At 37.5% G+C, this 18,056-nt stretch overlaps 1 protein-coding gene across 6 annotated transcripts in view; it reads left to right on the forward strand.

Annotated features, from left to right (window-relative positions):
- Positions 1–18,056, forward strand: part of GRIA4 (glutamate ionotropic receptor AMPA type subunit 4) — a 252,621-nt gene that overhangs the window by 178,504 nt on the left and 56,061 nt on the right. For 5 of the 6 annotated variants that reach the window (XR_015744265.1, XM_087937095.1, XM_087937093.1 and 2 more), the window contains exon 9: positions 2,538–2,648. Coding sequence is in view for 5 of the 6 variants with exons in the window: in XM_087937095.1 (XP_087793221.1) it covers positions 2,538–2,648 (111 nt within the window). In the remaining variant the exon portion in view is untranslated. Of the gene's footprint in view, positions 1–2,537; positions 2,649–6,765; positions 7,608–18,056 lie in introns of those variants that run through there. The other variant, XM_026706909.2, reaches the window with a different exon arrangement.

Here is an 18,056-nt window from a genome sequence, read left to right on the forward strand (position 1 = left end):
AGTTCAGGTTTAAAATCTACATGTTTTCTAGCCATTACTTTTCTAGCCATCTGTTTTTTGCCTAATTTGTTTTTGTTTTAAGACAAGTCCGCCACATATGATAAAATGTGCCTGTTTTTTTTATTCTTAGTCTTTCACTTTCAGTTAGTGTCTCCTGTTTCATCTTTAAAACTTCTACTCTCAATAGTTAGCTAATCACCAGTCTTCAACACTCTTATTTGGACAGTGATCTGCTCCTCTTCTACAAACTTAGGCCTCTCCTCAAGCTTGCAACACTTCAGCAGTGCAACACTACTCTGCCCAACTCAGGCCACCAATCCATATTGCCTAAAACTAAAACCAACCAACTTCATCATCTTATGCTGCCTAAATTTAACTGAAGTTGCCAACCATTATCTTCTTCCATGTTCTTTCTTCTTCCCAAAACCAGGGGTGGGATTCTACCACTTCATACTTATTCGCTAGAACCGGTTGTTAACATTCTAAGCAGTTCAGAGAACCGGTTGTCAGAAGAAATGACTGGCCTATTCCTGTAAGGAAGGCAAGAAGGAAACATTCTGGTGTTGCTTACAGAAACTGCCTCTCATTAACCCTTTTTACATTCTTAGCAGGACTAGACTTCCTGTCTCAGGAACGTCTCTGGAGTTTTTTTCCCCTCCTATGCTGGTACATTGCTTGTGTGGAATGACCATTCAAAGTTACAATGGCACTGAAAAAAGTGACTTATGACCATTTTTCAAACTTTATGGCCATTGCAGCATCCCCATGGTAATGTGATCGAAATTCAGATGTTTGGCAATTGGTTCGTATTTATGATGGTTGCAGTATCCTGGGATCATGTGATCATCTTTTGTGACCTTCTGACAAGCAAAGTCAGTGGGGAAGCTGGATTCACTTAACAACCAGGTTACTCATTGAAAAACTGCAGTGATTCACTCCACAGCTATGACAAGAAAGGTCGTAAAATAGGGCAAAACTCACTAAACAACTCACTTAGCAATATAAATTTTGGGCTCAATTGTGAGTGTAAGTAGAGAACTATCTGTATGTGATGGGAAGTAGGGTGTGTCACATTTTTCCATTATAAAACTTAGTAGCTCCAAGCCTTGATCTTGAATGAAGCTGTGAATTATAATATGTTCCAATAACGGAATATAAACAGGAGAAAAAGAATGAGATAAAAAGATAGTGATGAGGGTTGGTGACAACCTGAGCCATTTGTAGAACATATGTAGCATACAGATTAAGAAAATACAAAGAAATATGATTTACAATGATATGATTTTTTTTTCCAAATTTTGTTCTGTTGTACTTTACTAATTTATTGGATTCTTTTTGTTAGTTTTTCATTGTTTTTTATTTTTATTTTTGTTTTAAATATGGTTTTACATTGTGTAAGCCGCCTCGAGTCGCCATGGGCAAATAGATGGAAATATAAATTAATTAAATAAATAAATAAATTTCGAGATGCACTTTTCAGTCTTTTTCCACCCCCAAGAATAAAATAATATAGGCACGAACACTTACAGAAATAAAGGAAAAGAGGGGAAAGATACCTGATAAACACTTTTATGGAATCCTGGATTCTTTTCACGGCTACTAGAGAAATAATCACCTGTTAAATAAACAATTTAGAAGGGCCTTATCATTATTTATTTCTATCCTATTGTGAGGAAAGACTTATATCTCTGAGCACTTCAAAGGGAATGAAGCTCTCTTGGAGATACGGATAAATGACATTTTGTAGATATTCAAGGAAACAAAAGCGCACAAGAAAAAAGAGAGAAAACTCGGTGTCTGTTGGTCAGTGAAGAGAGGAAGGCACCAGTAATGGATCATTAGAGACAGAAAACAAGCAAGAAAAACCCAGGTAGATATTGGAGCCATAGTATCAAATACCGATTATGTTTATCCCTTGAAACCATAAGCAAAACAATGCAAATAGCAACTTTCCATATGAATTAAACTGCATATTATACAGCTTAATTCCCACAGTGACAGCAAATAAAAGTTTTATTTCAGATTTTCAGCTATAAATTAAAATCTGAGATTCTGAAATGAAACTTTTATTTGCTGTCATGTATGATTTTGCATGATTATGCATGATGAAATATATGACATGTACGTATGTAAAGGTTCCCCCCACACATATGTGCTAGTTGTTCCCAACTCTAGGGGGCAGTGCTCATCTCCGTTTCAAAGCTGAAGAGCCAGCGCTATCCGAAGACATCTTCATGGTCATGTGGCTGGCATGACTAAATGGCAAAGGTGCATGGAATGCTGTTACCTTTCCACCAAAGGTGGTCCCTATTTTTCTATTTGTATTTTGTACGTGCTTTCGAACTGCTAGGCTGGCAGAAGCTGGGACAAGTAAGACAACCAGGAGATAAAATATTTGTCACATTGTAGTGGGGTGACACATTGTAGTGGAGTGGGGAACGGATTGATTCAATATTTAAATTACATTTGAACTAACTATTGTGGTTGACTTCATCAGCAGTGAATAGAAAGTTAGCTTCTGCATTTGTTTATTACAGATTGGATACTGGAATGACATGGATAAATTAGTCTTGATTCAACATGAGCCTACAATGGGCAATGACACAGCTGCCCTTGAGAACAGAACAGTAATTGTAACTACAATTATGGTAAGTTTATTTTTCTACTCTTTGAGGGAAGCCAAATATTCACCTCATTATTCAGTAAATGCTTGCTTTGGTAGAATTCAGGAAGTAATGTTTTGGATTCTTATCTATTTCAAATGACTTGAGAACATTTTTACATAATTTAGAGTGCTTTGGAGATTACTTTTCAAAACATCATATTCAGTCTTTCAGTTGATTCCAGTAAATGCAATATAGCAATAGCACTTAGACTTATATACCGCTTTATAGTACTCTACAGCCCTCTCAAAGCGGTTTATGGAGTTCAATCTATTGCCCCCAACAATTTGGGTCCTCATTTTACCCACCTCTGAAGGATGGAACCTTGAGCCTGGTGGGATTCGATCTGCCAAATTGCAGTAGGAATAGCTTGCAGTACTGCACTCTAACCACTGCACCACCGAGGCTTATAAGATATACTACAATATACTACAAAGAAGAATAGAAAGCTTTGAAAAAATGGGGGAAACATTTATTTTCCATAACTGTACCCTCATTCATTCTTGCCATGTTGTTTTTATTGTAGACACTGTTGTTTTTAAGGGAAACTTGTATGCCTTGTAAAAAAAATAAACAGGAATTCATAAAAACGCACGCTTCCTGATTTCTGTAACAAATACCTTCAGTAGATTTGGTTAGTTATGTCATTTTAGAGTGTCACCCCTTTTTTTCAATGGGTATAACATTGAAAAACACAGATTCTCACAATTTCTACTATTTTCTATTGTAAATAAATTATTAAACAAAATTCAGCAACTACAACGTAGCCAAATTTTAGCCTTTCTTCATTTTGTTCATTTATTTTATAGGTTGACATGTCTTTCCAATACTGTCTTACACTCAGCAGACTTCACAGCTCCAAATATTAATAATTAAGAACACAATAGCATAGTATAAATTACCCAGGTGTCAATGAACAGTTGTAATCTATACATGTATTTATAGTTCAGAAAGGATACATACAACCGCAAAATCTTCAATGTTTACAGATTGTTATTCAGGGCCCATCAATATGGTGGAGAATGCCGTTGAATAGAATGGGAATGATGATTAAAAACACCTAATCTTAGGATCCCTGAAGTTAGCATTTCTTAAAGATCAGTCCCCAAAGACACCTTATTCTTCCAGGGCTCAAGGAACGAGCAGAACTATTGGTTGTCCCGGAGATATTCACATGCTGAACCATACACAGTTTTTAAGGTTGACTACCAGCATCTTGAATTACCCTGAGAAATAAACTAGTAACTAGTACTGCTTTCAAAACAGACATGGGCAAACTTCCTGATATCCAGGGTAGCCCAAAACTGCATTCTGGGCCAGCTTAAATTCCCAGGTGCTCTTCAAGGTTCATTGCAGTAAACAAATAGAATGTGATAAAGGCATAAGTGACCATGAACAAACCTCCCAATCTAGGAAAGATCATAACTAGCACACAAGATGAAATAGTGCAAAATTCCTCATAGCCATAACTGCCCAAACAGAGTCCTAGATGAAGAGCCTAACTTGAGCAATGACTTTTTGAGGAGGGACACCTCACCATATGCCCTGTCTTCCAAAATGCATTCACCACTGTCCAAACCCAGGTTTTTTCTGTCACCTCTGCAAAAGGCTGATCAAATAGGAAGAAAGCGGAAGCTTCAGTCAAGTCCATGGCAATTAGAAAGTCATCTGATCCTAACAAAAATAGTTAATTTCCCCCACTTTCAAATAACATTGCAATTGCTCTAGTATTTTTTAAAACAAACCAACCAACCATAGTTAACTTGTGGCCTCTTGCATGAGTTGGGTCCTTTGACCTTGAATGAACTTATAGTTTCCATAGAGGCTATAAATTCATGAGCTGTCTCTACTCCTGGTCCCCAAAAATGCAAATTAAAGGTTTCAGTTAGTTTCCTAAAGCTCAACTCAGGAAACTCTACCAGGAAACTGAGATGAGGTCCAACAGCTTGGACAGAGATACCACTATGAAGTAGGAAAGTAGTATAACAATTCCCAGCTTGTCCTAAGAGCTCAATTTCAAAAAGAAGGTGGCATATCCAGTTATTTGCAGAATATTTGCCTCTAATCATCAGCACCCCTATCAGTTTCTCAGTAATACAAAATGGGTATTCACTCTCATCCACACAAATGCCAATTACGAGAAGAGATGTATTATAACTGTCAAACAACAACAGCAGTTGGAACCTAAGGTTTCAAGAACATGATAAACTGTCTCCTAGTGTGAGCTATGCAAGAGGCAACAGAAGTAAGGATGGATCTCAGTTGCTCACTCTTTTTTCCTAGGAGAATCCTACCTCTTTACCCATCATGTTTCTCTCTACTCACCAATACCTTAATTTGTATCATTTCTCCTTCATTCCCTTTTACTCCAATACTCCCTAACCCCTGAATGTGCCAATGATGACCCTCCCTTACTATCATTTCTCCTCTTCCATTTCCACTTCTATTTCTATGTAATTGCTCTTCCAATATTACAAATCACTTCTTCCAAATTACCCCAATCCATCAGCGAGTGTGCTTGACAAAAAATGAGAGTGATTCATCAAAATTACTGATCAACCTTCAATAACTTCCATCTCCAACCCAATTCTAATTACACTCAACTGCCCACCTCCTACATGTCAAAACTTTAGCTCTTGGAAATGCTTAGAAGTAATTTAAAAAGTATTGTCTCCTAGATTCTAACTCCAGAAATCCTTTACTTTCACTCAAAGGCTTGTCCTTTCACCTCCCAGTCACAAGTCTACTGCATCTTTTCTTCTTTTCTACTTCCATACTTTTTTTTGTCCTCCTAATTTTCTCAGTGCTTTGTAAATGGCTAGAAGATGCTGAAGCATTCCATATCAAATTACCAGAACCAGTTCTTCAATATATACCACCTTCTTCCATACAGAGAAATTGTGCAGGCATTTTTCAGATGTTTAATTCTTTTGAGGACTCTGGCCACCACATAACAATTGTTCCAGGAGATACATCCTGCCATAGCAGTCACTGGACTTAGTAAATAACTTCAGTCAAAGAAGACCAAACTGACTTCTGTTGTCTACATTGATTCATGAATTCCTCCAATCTCTCTGCTGTTACTAGGCCATTAAATCCATATTCTCACAAAGCAACAGTGGCTCATGGCAGAAGAGAGGATCTGTTATGGATCTATTATAATATAAGCACTAGTATCACTAGTCACAAGCACTGTTTTCTCCATCCTCATTCCCCTAATATCTGGTCCGCAACTTCATTTATCCTACCAATCCTACTCTATTCTTATTCTCTCTAACAGTTTCCAGTAACTTTCCTTGTTTGCAACTTTCTAACTTCCCTCCTACATAAGCACTGTTCCTCCCACGATGCCTTTTTTTAGGGGAAAAAGTATTTTCAGTGCAATTAATTTCAGTGCATAGAACAAGCTGTGGTTAATTCTTTTATAGCAAACTGAACTGTGAAAAGATTTCAACTTTGGTTGATCATAGTTATTACTGCTGCTGTTGTTCTTACTCAGTATTATTTAGTTAATAAACCTCTGAAAGAATTTTAATGAAATAAGCGACATGTATTCATTTTCTTAATTCAATTTTCATTATTATAGAGCTATTAAACTTCAAATGGTTTCTTTTTAATTGAGCAAAATAGCTAACACATTTCTTTTCTTGAAGTCAGTAGTACCCTTTAATCTGGTGAATGTTGAGGGAGATTGTCAAAGAATAACCTTAATCTGATTAATTTAATCATTCTCCACTTAATGCACTGTTCTTTTTATATGTCACATTGGACAAAATTTGGATTTTTTTCAACCAAACATTCCAGATTACATTTATTTTAAACAATACAAAGCGTTTCATATTGTATTGTTATATTGTTTGTATAAAATATAGTTGTATAATTTAGTATAGTGATCCATACACTTCCTTCTGACAAATTATCTGTTAAGGAGTATCATTCTTAGATAAAAAGAACTAACATTCTATAGAGAAATTCTAGATGTAAACCTAATGTATAGTTCTTCTTTGCATGGGATTTATTTTTAAAAAAATGTCTCTTTCCTTTGAAAAAAAAGTCACAGTAATGGAAAAATCATACTTCAGTACAGTCCTCCTCTTTTCAGCCACTGATGAAGAATCCTATTTTAAGAAATTGACCAAAGAAGAAAAGAGTTCCAAGCTGCACATGTGAACATTCCTAACATAAGATCCAGTATAGTAGCACTGAGATGTATTTTTCCATATGGATTTCTGAGCCTCTGACTGGATGACCAGGCACTGAAGCATCAAGCAAAATAATGTTTTTGTTTTGTTTGTTTTGTTTTGCTTTGCTTTAAAAAAAAACAACAACAAGGCTCTGTGACTTTGAAATGTTTGAAACACAGGCATTCAATCTTCAACTGGGTCAAGGTGTGAAGAAAATGATGGAGATTTCAAAACAATCTCAGTTGAAATTTTCCACTCGTTACTGTCTTTTGAATTGCGGCTATCGCCTGTGTACTGTGTTAATTATTGTAAAATGCTTCCAAATTTAGGGGCCACTAAATAATGCTTAGAAAAAGGGAGAGACAAAAATGGTATGCAGGATAGAGAAGCTGCTTAAGATGTCTTTGTCTTGCTTGTAGTGAATTCTTTTTATGCGCATTATAAATGTTATCTCTGCAAAAGAACTTAGCCAGTCTTCAGTTATTCCAAACAAAGCAACTGAATAACTTTTACGTGGCATGCCATGTTTTCTTAAAGTATACAATTTTAAGCATAAAAAGCAGAGAGAAAATGTCTTGTTGAATGTTCCATTGTTTCAGTGCAGATATTTTTTTCTTCTGTAATAGTACTTAATTTGTGATAAGCCATTTGTGTGGAGTTGTGTGGTGTATCTAAAGTGTTTACCGTTGTCATGCACCAAGTAAAGATAATGAAAAAAAATATATAACCTAGGTTAGAAATACAAGTTCTTGTTAAATCAGACATGTTTCCAAAATGACTCAGATCTTGCTAGCGTTTTTCTAAGGAATCTGAATTCCTGTTATTCTAAAAGGTCCATTCCATAAGCCAAACAGAACTTCTTTATTTCTTTATGAAACTTATATGACCCACCTGAAACCTGGTAGATCCTAAGCAGATTCCAGAGCATAAGTATTAAAAACACAACACAAATTAAAAATAAAATGATGACTAAAAATATAAAGCTAAAAAAGATTACACACACACACACACACACACACACACACACAGAGAGTGTGTAAAAATTTCATTATTAACTATCAATCTCCCAGAGTTGAAGTCCACAAGTCTTAAAGTTACCAAAGTTGGAGACCCCTGCTGTAAAACAGCAACATATTTACCTGCTTCTGGAGGGCCATGAAGGTAGGGACCATACATGCTTCAAAGGTCAAGCTCCTCCAGAAAGGAAGAGCAGCCACAAAGACTAAATGATGTTAGATCTCCTGATAGGCAAGAACCCTCAGAAGGCCTCCCTAAAGATCTAGGTAGGACATGCAAAAATTATTGGGAAACGTCCGTTTTGAGATATCCAGGCTTCAAACTATCTAAACTTAAATTTAAGTTAAATTAAGCAGCCTCTTAAATTGTGTTCAGAAACCCAGTACTATTGATTTGAACTCTAGAGACCTATTTGTGTATGACATGGCAACACTATGAGTAGGCATTCTAGATCAGCTGAAATTTCTGATTTCAAGTGCAATGCCATGCAAAGCAAATGACAATAATGCAATTCAGAAATGAGGCCATGAGTTAGCATCTCCAGTAGCACCTGTTCCAGGTAAGGCCTCAGCTGGGGTGCCAGCTGAAACTGTCCAAAAGCCCTCCTGATTATGGCCTCCACATGCTCTTCAGGCAAAAACCTTGAATCCGGGAGAACCTCCATAGTTGAAAATAATGCCCTTTTAGGATCTTTGAAGCAGGATGGCGGAAAATTTAAAAATCCAAGGCTATTACTTAAGCCCAGTTGTTTTGTACATGTACATTGCATTTTCAGAAAGGAAATACTGTCACCAACTCTTCCTGATCACTTTAATGATATTTGTGCAGTCTGTGTTACAGACTGCATTACTACATAACAGTGTTGGTGAACCTTTTCGGCACCAAGTGCCAAAAATGGGAGTGCCCTTATGCACGTGGGGGAGCACGGAAATCGGAAGAGGAACTCCCCAGCATGCATGCGCTCCCCGAGAAACTGAGCTCCCGGTTTCTGGCGTGCATGCGCATGCGAAGAACAGCTGGCCCACGTGCATGTACATGCCAGAAACTGGAAGCTCAGCTTCCTGGCAAGCGCATGCGTACCGGGGAGCTCCTCTTCTGGTTTCTGGCATTCCTGCATGCATGAAGACCAGCTGGCCAGCACACATGTGTGCGTGCTGGAACCCGGAATATCAACAGATGATGGTTAGCGTGCCCGGGGAGATGGTTCTGCGTGCCACTTCTGGCACGCATGCCAAGGTTCGCCATTACAGCTATATAATGTCTTTTAATACTTTCAGTGTCATTCTGACAAGTCAGTACCAGTAAGCATACTACCAGGAGATTTTGGAAAATTACAGCAAAATGCAAACACAACATTTAGCATTTTAGACATCTCTATTGCAGTCAAAAAGTAGGCTATATCCCTATAATACAGGAGGCTCTATTATGTCCCTCGTTATATTTATTTATTTATTAAACTTACATGCTGCCCATCTCGCCTAAAGGCAACCAAAGCAACTTACAATCAATAGAAGCATAAAAACATAAAACGTTGAAACAATAAATAATAATACTAAAATTGGTTTAAAAACAAGACAGGAAAAGGAGTCAGATGCACACGGGGAAGAAGTGAGGTCTTATCTTAGCCCATTATCCCCTCCCAAGTAAAATGCCTCAGGCCAATTGGCAGAGTCTTCAGACCTTTTCAGAAAGATCTCACCTAAGTGGGCACGATATTCCAGAGAGTAGGAACCATGGCAAAAAAGGCTCTTTTCCTGAACTAATTGGTCTACTATGCCTTATATATCAAAGTTCTCTTCCACAAGAGAAAGACTAAAAGTTCCTTTTTAGACAATATGATGAAACTCTATAGTTAAAAACATCTTAGTATTACATAGAGTGAATACATTTTTTTAACAATCAAATTTAGCAATGTACACAGAGTACTGCACGTACTGAGAGTGAAGCTTAGGATATAATGATAAAGTGGAAAACATTTTCCCCAAGGCAACAGATCGGTCTACTTATCTTTAAATTTTTATGCTGCAGACACTGATGTCCAAACATTTCCTAGAAGTTGGGGGGATGGGGAGAAAGTAACCAACATTATAATAAAAAAGGAAAAGAGGAAAAGAAGGCTATCAATCAAAATAAGTGGTGATGTGAAAGTATTTTCTGCTATGTTTTCACTACACTCTTAAAAATCTACTCCAGTATGCCATTTTACTTATTTTTTTCTTTCAATAGAGAAACTACTCAGAATGTTTGTTGAAAAGAATCAAATCTTTGGATCAAAAGTAGCATAGTATAAACATGTAAAATAGCTAAGGCTTACACCTATCTCTTATACCCAGGTGTTTCAGTATCCAAAGGGAATAATAATATCCCCAAGTGATAATATCCAAGTGATTCTGTTCATTTTATTTTAAATTCATGTTGAAATTGGTATATGTGCAAAATTATTCTTCATCGTAAAATATGCAGTGAACTCTGCTTTTATCATATATATTGGAAAGTGTCAGCTGGGGTAGAAAGATTCAAGCTCTATCAGTTTATTTATTGATTTAATCCATTTATATAGCCACCCATCTCATGAAACGCTGTGTGGTTTACAATGGCATAGATAAAAAGGCATAGAATATAAGAAGAGAAAAGAAAAGAAAAACACCCAGCAGCCAGGAATCATAAAAAGATTGTTAACACAAACAGGCAGGCTTCATCTCACATCCGGGGCTCTAAGTTTGAGCACAAAACCACATTTTTAAGTCATTGAGGAAGGTCAATAGGACTGAGCAGGGGTGAGCTTCAAAAATTTTAGCAAAGGGTTTTGTGCCCGGTTGCTGGGTGGGCGTAGCCATGGTGGGCGTGGCCTAGTCGGCCTACTGCACCATGGCGGGGAGATTTTTGCCCTCCCCGGGCTCCGGAGGCTTTCCTCAAGCCACCGGGAGGGCGAAAACGGCCTCCCGGAGTTCCAGAGGCTCTCTGGAAGCTAGAAACGGGCCTGTTTCCAGCCTTCTTGTTTGCCCTCCCTGAGCCTCTGTGCGCACCCCGCACTTACCTGAATCCAAAATGGGCTGCATGGAGACTCCTGAGGTGGGCGGGGTGGGGTGGGCGGGGCCAGACAGGAGTGGGATTGGGGGTTCTCTGAACTGCACAGAATCTTAGCTAGGGGCTCTCCCGATTCCCTGTGAACCCTAGCAGCCCACCCCGGGACTGAGGCTAACCTGAGTTCTGGAGGGAAGATTCAATGTAGGGTTTCAAGATAGTGTAGGGTTTCCTTCTGGACTGCAACAACTTATACTCCTTAACTGATTGTATCCAAAAAATGCCCCTCCTGACAGATCAGATAGGCAGAAAGAAACAGGAAGAGATAGTCCCGTAAGTAATCTAGTCCAAAGGAATGAAGGACTTTTAAACGTGACTACCAGCACCTTGAATTGTGTCAGGAATCACACTGGAAGCCAATGTAAGTAAAGGAACAGTGGTGTCACGTGCACCAAATAACCAGTGGCATTAACTGCCAGCGTCACTGTACTCTGCACAACTGGAGCTTCCAAATACTCTTCAAGAGTAGCCCTATGTACAGTGCTTTGCAATAGTCCAGTCTGAAGAACATGGACACATGAAAGATTTGAGAGTAATCCCCCTCTCCAGACTAGGAGAACCCTGTGATTGCAATCTGTCATCTTTCCCACAGGATAGAACTCACGTCTGTGTATATTCTGCCCAGTAACTAGATGTAATGCATACTGTACTTTTTAGAGTAATAGTATTCAGAAATGACTTTGGCAGACAGGAGGAAGAACTATAGACTACACAAGTGTCATGTAAAAGTCATCTCAGTTTACAGAAGGAAAAGGAACGAGAAAGCATCTCAGGAGGGACCTTCCCTAGTTTTCCAGAGAGTAAAAAGAAAGTAGGGGAGGAATATTTTCATACTTATTAATGTAACCTTACAATAAGGATAGAGCTAATATTTATGAGTTTCTTCTCTAGACTGCTTCAAGGGGCTACCATTGTGAAAATAATAGAACAATGGTGAAAAATTGCATTCAGAAAAATGCTCATTCAAGATGTGGCATTTGTTTACATTGTTCATTTTTTTCTAGCTGTTTATTAAATTGAGAGGGAGATGCACTCAAAGTTTTTTACTCCAAAATAATCTGAAGTAGAAAATTGATTTGCTGATTTCCAAGGGATACTTATGCAGTTCATAAAAAGAATCAAGCACTGAGCTATATAATTCCCCATGTTCCGTTAATATGAGGCCTGCTACAGGTTTTGAACCACTGTACCTAAAGATAACTTACGATAGCTCAATGTCAGTACTTTAGCTGAGCAGAGTCTGAGCATGGGTCTTGGCATGTATCACGCTAGATCAGATGTTCCCAGACTTTCTTGCTTCATAACACTTGGATGTCTCAGGAATTTTCTGTGCCCCTAGACCCATGATGGCGAACTTATGACATGCGTGCCAGAGATGGCATGCAGAGCCCTTTCTGTGGGCATTCGAGCCATCGCCTCAGCTCAGCTGCACCGCACATGCACATGTGCCTCCTGCCAGCCAAGCTGGTCTTCAGGTCTCTGCTGCGCATGCAGGGGAGGAGCGGCGCATGCAGGGGATGGGGCGCAGGGGCGGGGTGCATGCACGGGGACATATGTGCATGCACGGGGAAGGGCACGTGTGCAGGGGATGTGCATGCATTGCATTTTGGGGGTGCACATGCGTGCTCTTTGGGCCCTCAGTGTTGAAAAGGTTAGCCATCACTGCCCTAGACCAAAAGACAGCTGAAAACCGAACTATAACCAAACTATAGCATATAAAACAAATGGACATCACAGACATTTAAAATATCCCATGGCACCCCTGTATGTTTGGTCTGGTGTCCCGATGTCCTGCAGTGCCAAGTTTGGCAATCAAGTACCGTGAAATCTGGGATAACAGAATATATCATCTCAAAAATGAGATATTTTAAAACAGGACTTCCAGGGCTTCTAATCCAAATTAATTCTAGTCCAGACAAGGATTCAACACAGATTATGTCATTTTCTTAGTATACATCCTAATATATTTAATCATGTGATTAATGTGTTTTAATCAATCATATGGAAGAAATTCAGCAACAAGAAGGCCCTATGAATTGGCGTCTTGTAAATAAAAATAATTTAGAGAAAAGTTCCCCGACAATAAAATTGACATTAAATTTTCTTGGCCACAACTAATATTGGATTCATTTTATTTTTCCTGGGAAAAAGTTCTTGTTTCAATTAACCAACTGTTGCCTAGACCCTCAAAGCAGTTTTGTCCAGTGGTGGGATTCAAAAAATGTTACTACCGGTTCTGTGGTCGTGGTCGGTGGGTGTGGCTTGGTGAGTGTGGCAGGGGAAGGATACTGCAAAATCTCCATTCCCTCCCCACTCCTGGGGAAGGTTATTGCAAAATCACATTCCCTTCCCACCCCGCTAATCTGCTTTCCAGCTGCGTTCTCCTGTGCAGGACAACAAAAGAAGACCCAGCTAATCAGCTGGGACTCGGGAGGCAGATAATAGATGGAGGCAGGGCCAGTCAGAGGTGGTATTTGCCAGTTTTCTGAACTACCCAAAATTTCCGCTACCGATTCTCCAGAGCTGGTCAACTTGATGAATACTACCTCTGGTTTTGTCTCTTGTTTGATCTTTGCTTTTTCCTCAGTGCAATCCATCTCCATTTAATTGACAACTATGAAATGGTAGCCTTTCATTTAAGCAATTATTTATGGAGACAATTTCTAGAAAGACTTGATACTTGCAACGATAATCCTTGCAATAGGATTGCAATAGGAAATATGGAAACTAAGCATATTTTCCAAGAATAGTCCACAAACTAGTGCTTTAAATTAGCCACTTGTAAGTGAGGGCTTTAATAATACTACTGATGTGAAAAAGGTGAATTGTTGCATTTTGTGAGAAGTACCTGTACATGTTTTGCTCCATAGTGCCTCATATAATTTGTCAAAAGATATATAAGCATGCTAGTGTGCTATTCCAAACACAACTTCAGAAGAACATATGAGAACTATGCACTACAAAACTTCACAAAAACCAACATTTCCATTCCCCTACAGTTTTCTATTGGTTGAAGAAGTATTGAGTTTTTCCATCATACTTTTGATGCCAATCAAGTTACTAGACAAAGTAGCATAGTTATGCCATCTACACTGTGAGTTAATCTGACTGGGTTTTAGGAAAGCTGCAGCGTAATAGCTATGAATATTGGATATAAATATATACATCTAATTATTTTAAGAAAATCATATCATGGAGACTATACAGTAGTTTCCAAACTCCATACACGCATACATACATAATCAAAATATAATAAACATGAAGAAAATAACACAATAGTAAAACAAAAAGAGCTTAACATATAATTGTTATTAAAATAAATTGAAATTGAAAAAAGTCTATTAATATAGAATCATCTAACATATTGTTAAATCTGGATAAATAGAAACACACTCTGTATCTTCTCAATGTTATACTTCTCAATGTTATGCTACTATGAAGACATTTCAAAACGCCATGCGCAACAGCTCTCTTGAATCTAGTCTAATATTAAAAGTGTAACTTGTCAGGCACCTTCATAGAATGATCCTCTTTCCCCAACTCTTTCCTCAGTCATAAAAAGTCACAGTCTATGTTGGGGGGGGGGGGGGTTCTGTACAATTCAGTATTGCATCTAACTACTATGTTTGTCCCAAAGTTATATAATGACTTGTGGCCAAAAAAACCAAAAAGGCCATAACTGATGTGACTCAAAAAGCCTTCACATTCCTTTGGAAATGTGATAGCCAATATTTTTGAAACATTCTTTGGGGACTTGAGTAAACATGGAAGATTTTCAGATGAATTACACTCTGAAACTTTTAAGAAAGAACAGTGTGTAGCTACATTTCAGATGGCTTGAACATTCTACTCAGGCTATATTACATAGCTATATAAGCCTCATTTTTTAATGAAATTCTTGAAGCCTGACCTACAGTAGTAACGGATTTATAGCATCACCAAATCATTGCTATAGTAGAAATGTGTTACCATAAGGGGTAATGTAAATTATATTTGACCTCACCTTACTGCATGGAAAATTTTCCCATGTAACTAAAAATCCTGACATTTGAAAATCTAAAAGACTAATGTGTTCTAGGGATATCTCCAGGCCACTCTTGCCTTGAATGTATTTTTTAATCCAGAACCCATTCATTCTCAACTGGATTGCAATAGAATTTGCTCCCAGCTCCATACCAATCTCAGAATCGAAACATCTGATATAAGAAGTTTAATCGATGGTATTCTTGCGGGCCCAATTGGCCAAAGAAAGCTCAGGACCATATAAGGTTGGAAGCATGCAGAAGAGGCCTTCATCCTGCATTGGATAAACAATGGTTAAAATGATGATGAATCACTAGTAGTTGAACTATGAAAATTTAGGAGTCCATTTCCAGACAAACAAATTATATTAAAATCTTGTGAGTGTTTAGGCATGGATGAGGAAAGGAGAGAAGGAGAATGGTTATTCAAATACAGGTTACATGTGAGACAGATTACAAGTACCTGACAATTAGCAATTCTAATGTAATCAACCCTTTTTGTTCATTAAGACCTTCTGAGATAGTCATAAACCCTTTAACCTTTGTGAGGTCTGTGATCTCTTGCTCTATTGTGCTGGTGTAGATTAGTTGTTCCCAAACAACTACTTTGATATCGGAAACTTCCTATATGCCAGGAAGTTAAAATTTCTGAGAAACTGCTCATTGTACTGCATGAGTTGTACCTTATTAATAATGTGTGCCTTGAGCTATGCTTGGTAGGTAAACAAAGGAACCCTATGATCCTTTGTTCTGTTTTTGTGGTCTGTCTTTTAGTAGGTAATCTCTCAGAATTCATCTGCCTTTATTCATTTGTCTGTTGATTTTGTTAGAAGGGAAGTTCAGTTGCTTAGTTTATTCCATCAATCAAATATGTCCATCAAGTGGGTCAGGACAAATGTGGTTTTATCCTAAAACCAGGCCACAGATTATAAATTTGGTGTGTGTTCTGTGTGGAAACTGGAAGCATGTTAATGTTTAATAGGTTTCCTTTATAATGTGCCCATTTTGTAGCTTTACCATGACATCAAGGAAATGGACTAGTTCTCTTGATAGGTCAAGGTTAAGGTTGATGGTGGATAGAAATTATTAAGGTCTTGATGGAAAGTAATGAGATTGTTTTTCATGAGTCCAGATTAAAATGCCATTAATGAATAGCAATAGCAACAGCACTTAGACTTATATACTGCTTCACAGTGCTTTACAGCCCCTCTCTAAGTGGTTTACAGAGTCAGCATGTTGCCCCCAACAATCTGTGTTTTCATTCTACAAACCTTGGAAGGATGGAAACCTTGTGCCTGGTGAGATTTGAACTGCCAAATTGCAGTCAGTGGCAGTCAACAGATGTAGCCTGCATTCTAACCACTGTGCCACCACAGTTTTTAGTGCCACTGAGGCTCTTAATCTCAAATAAATAAAATTTTGTAAAGCTTTAAGTAAGAGTTTTGTAAAGTAAGAGTTGATAAACGATGTTCCAAGTCAGCCATGAAGGTATTGGCATACTGTGGAGCTATGTATGTGCCTACGGTTGTTCCAGTGATTTGTAGATATATATATTATTGCCAAAGATGAAGTAGCTATTAATGAGTACAAAGTAATACAATCTAGTGACAAGATGTGCTTAAGGTGTTGCCAATGGATTGTAGCCTTCACGGTGATGTGGTATCTCTTGTGTAGCTGAGTGGCGTAATCTAAGAGTTTATGCTTTTAGTAAAACTTTTTGGTTTGGAAAAATACTAACAGACTTCTTGTGAGTTGTTGGTGTAATGTACTAATAGGGTCACTTTGCATTTAAATCAAATAAAGTTAGTGTAACTGTGTCCACAGTTAAATGTAGCACTGTTTAAAACTCAGTTAACCCCATGCATTTCTTTTGTCTTTTAACTTTTCAGTATTTAGCTATGAATCCCATGTTTAATTTAGAAACAAATTATGACCAGGATCATTCAACAACAATCTCTTTCACTCATTTATGTATACCAAACATACAGTGCACTGAAGAATCTGGTGAATTTGCTTTTTTTTTCTCCAAAAAAAGAGAGTTATGTGCTCTGTTCATTGGCCTTTCATATTAAAGAAAACTTATTTAGTGCCACTAGAGGGGAAAAAATAAATCAGATACTTGAGCCAATTTCTGCATTTAAGTGGAATCAGTAATGGCCATTTTTTTCATTCTGTGAAAATCAGATATGTATTGATTTGTAAGCTTCTACTGCATGCCACGCTTTTAAAAGAAATTCAGCAATTTGCTTTTTACCCTCACATTTGATATGTTCCTATGCTTATTGTGATCCTATGCTGTTTCACTCATAAAGATATAAGAGCAACTTATTTATGTAGTCATATTAGGAAATTTGAAGACTGTCTTCTTTTACCAAATGATATGTTCTTGTGTTGTATGTATATATGTTTACATTTCTGTCTTAAACTCATATGTAAAACAAGATTACTGTCTGCTTTATTTAACTAAAATAAGCATGGAGTGCATTGTTTATATAATATTGGTGTAATATAAGAATTCTTAGTTTAGACTAGTGTTTAGATCATTTGCAGTGTTTTAAATAATAAAAAAACCAAAATGTGTGAGTGGTTATGTTCTATGTATCTTTCAAATCTTGTCTCAACTTTCTTTACTAGAGTCCAAGTTCAGTATAACCAAAATTAAAATAAATCAAATACAATCCAAAACTGTAATAACATTTCAACAGTTTGATAAAACAGCGAACACCTGTTGTCAGATCTGCATATGATATAGTCTTATAGAAAATGCACAATTAAATGCAATTAAAAAGCTGATTTTAGGAGACCTGTCATCTAGGAAAATTTCTAGGTAACACTGATTGTGGCCCCTTAGGAAATTAAGAAGGCAAATAAATTGAGAGTACAATTCTGCATACAATTTTATACTTTAGAAAGTGGAAGATACAGGTGTATTGCCTAAGTTCTGTGGTACTGCCATCCATAATTGCAGAAGAGAGTGCTTTAAAATGTGCTCTGGAGAAAACCCATTAGGTATGGGTAATTTAAATATAATCTTCCCAAACAGGTGGTAACTTCATGTTTAAATTTTCATCAGTGTATGTTAGTTG

The sequence above is a fragment of the Pseudonaja textilis genome, chromosome 7 (genome assembly GCF_049901715.1).
Source record: "Pseudonaja textilis isolate UNSWEBS1 chromosome 7, rPseTex1.2, whole genome shotgun sequence".
NCBI classification, from domain to species: Eukaryota; Metazoa; Chordata; class Lepidosauria; order Squamata; family Elapidae; genus Pseudonaja; species Pseudonaja textilis.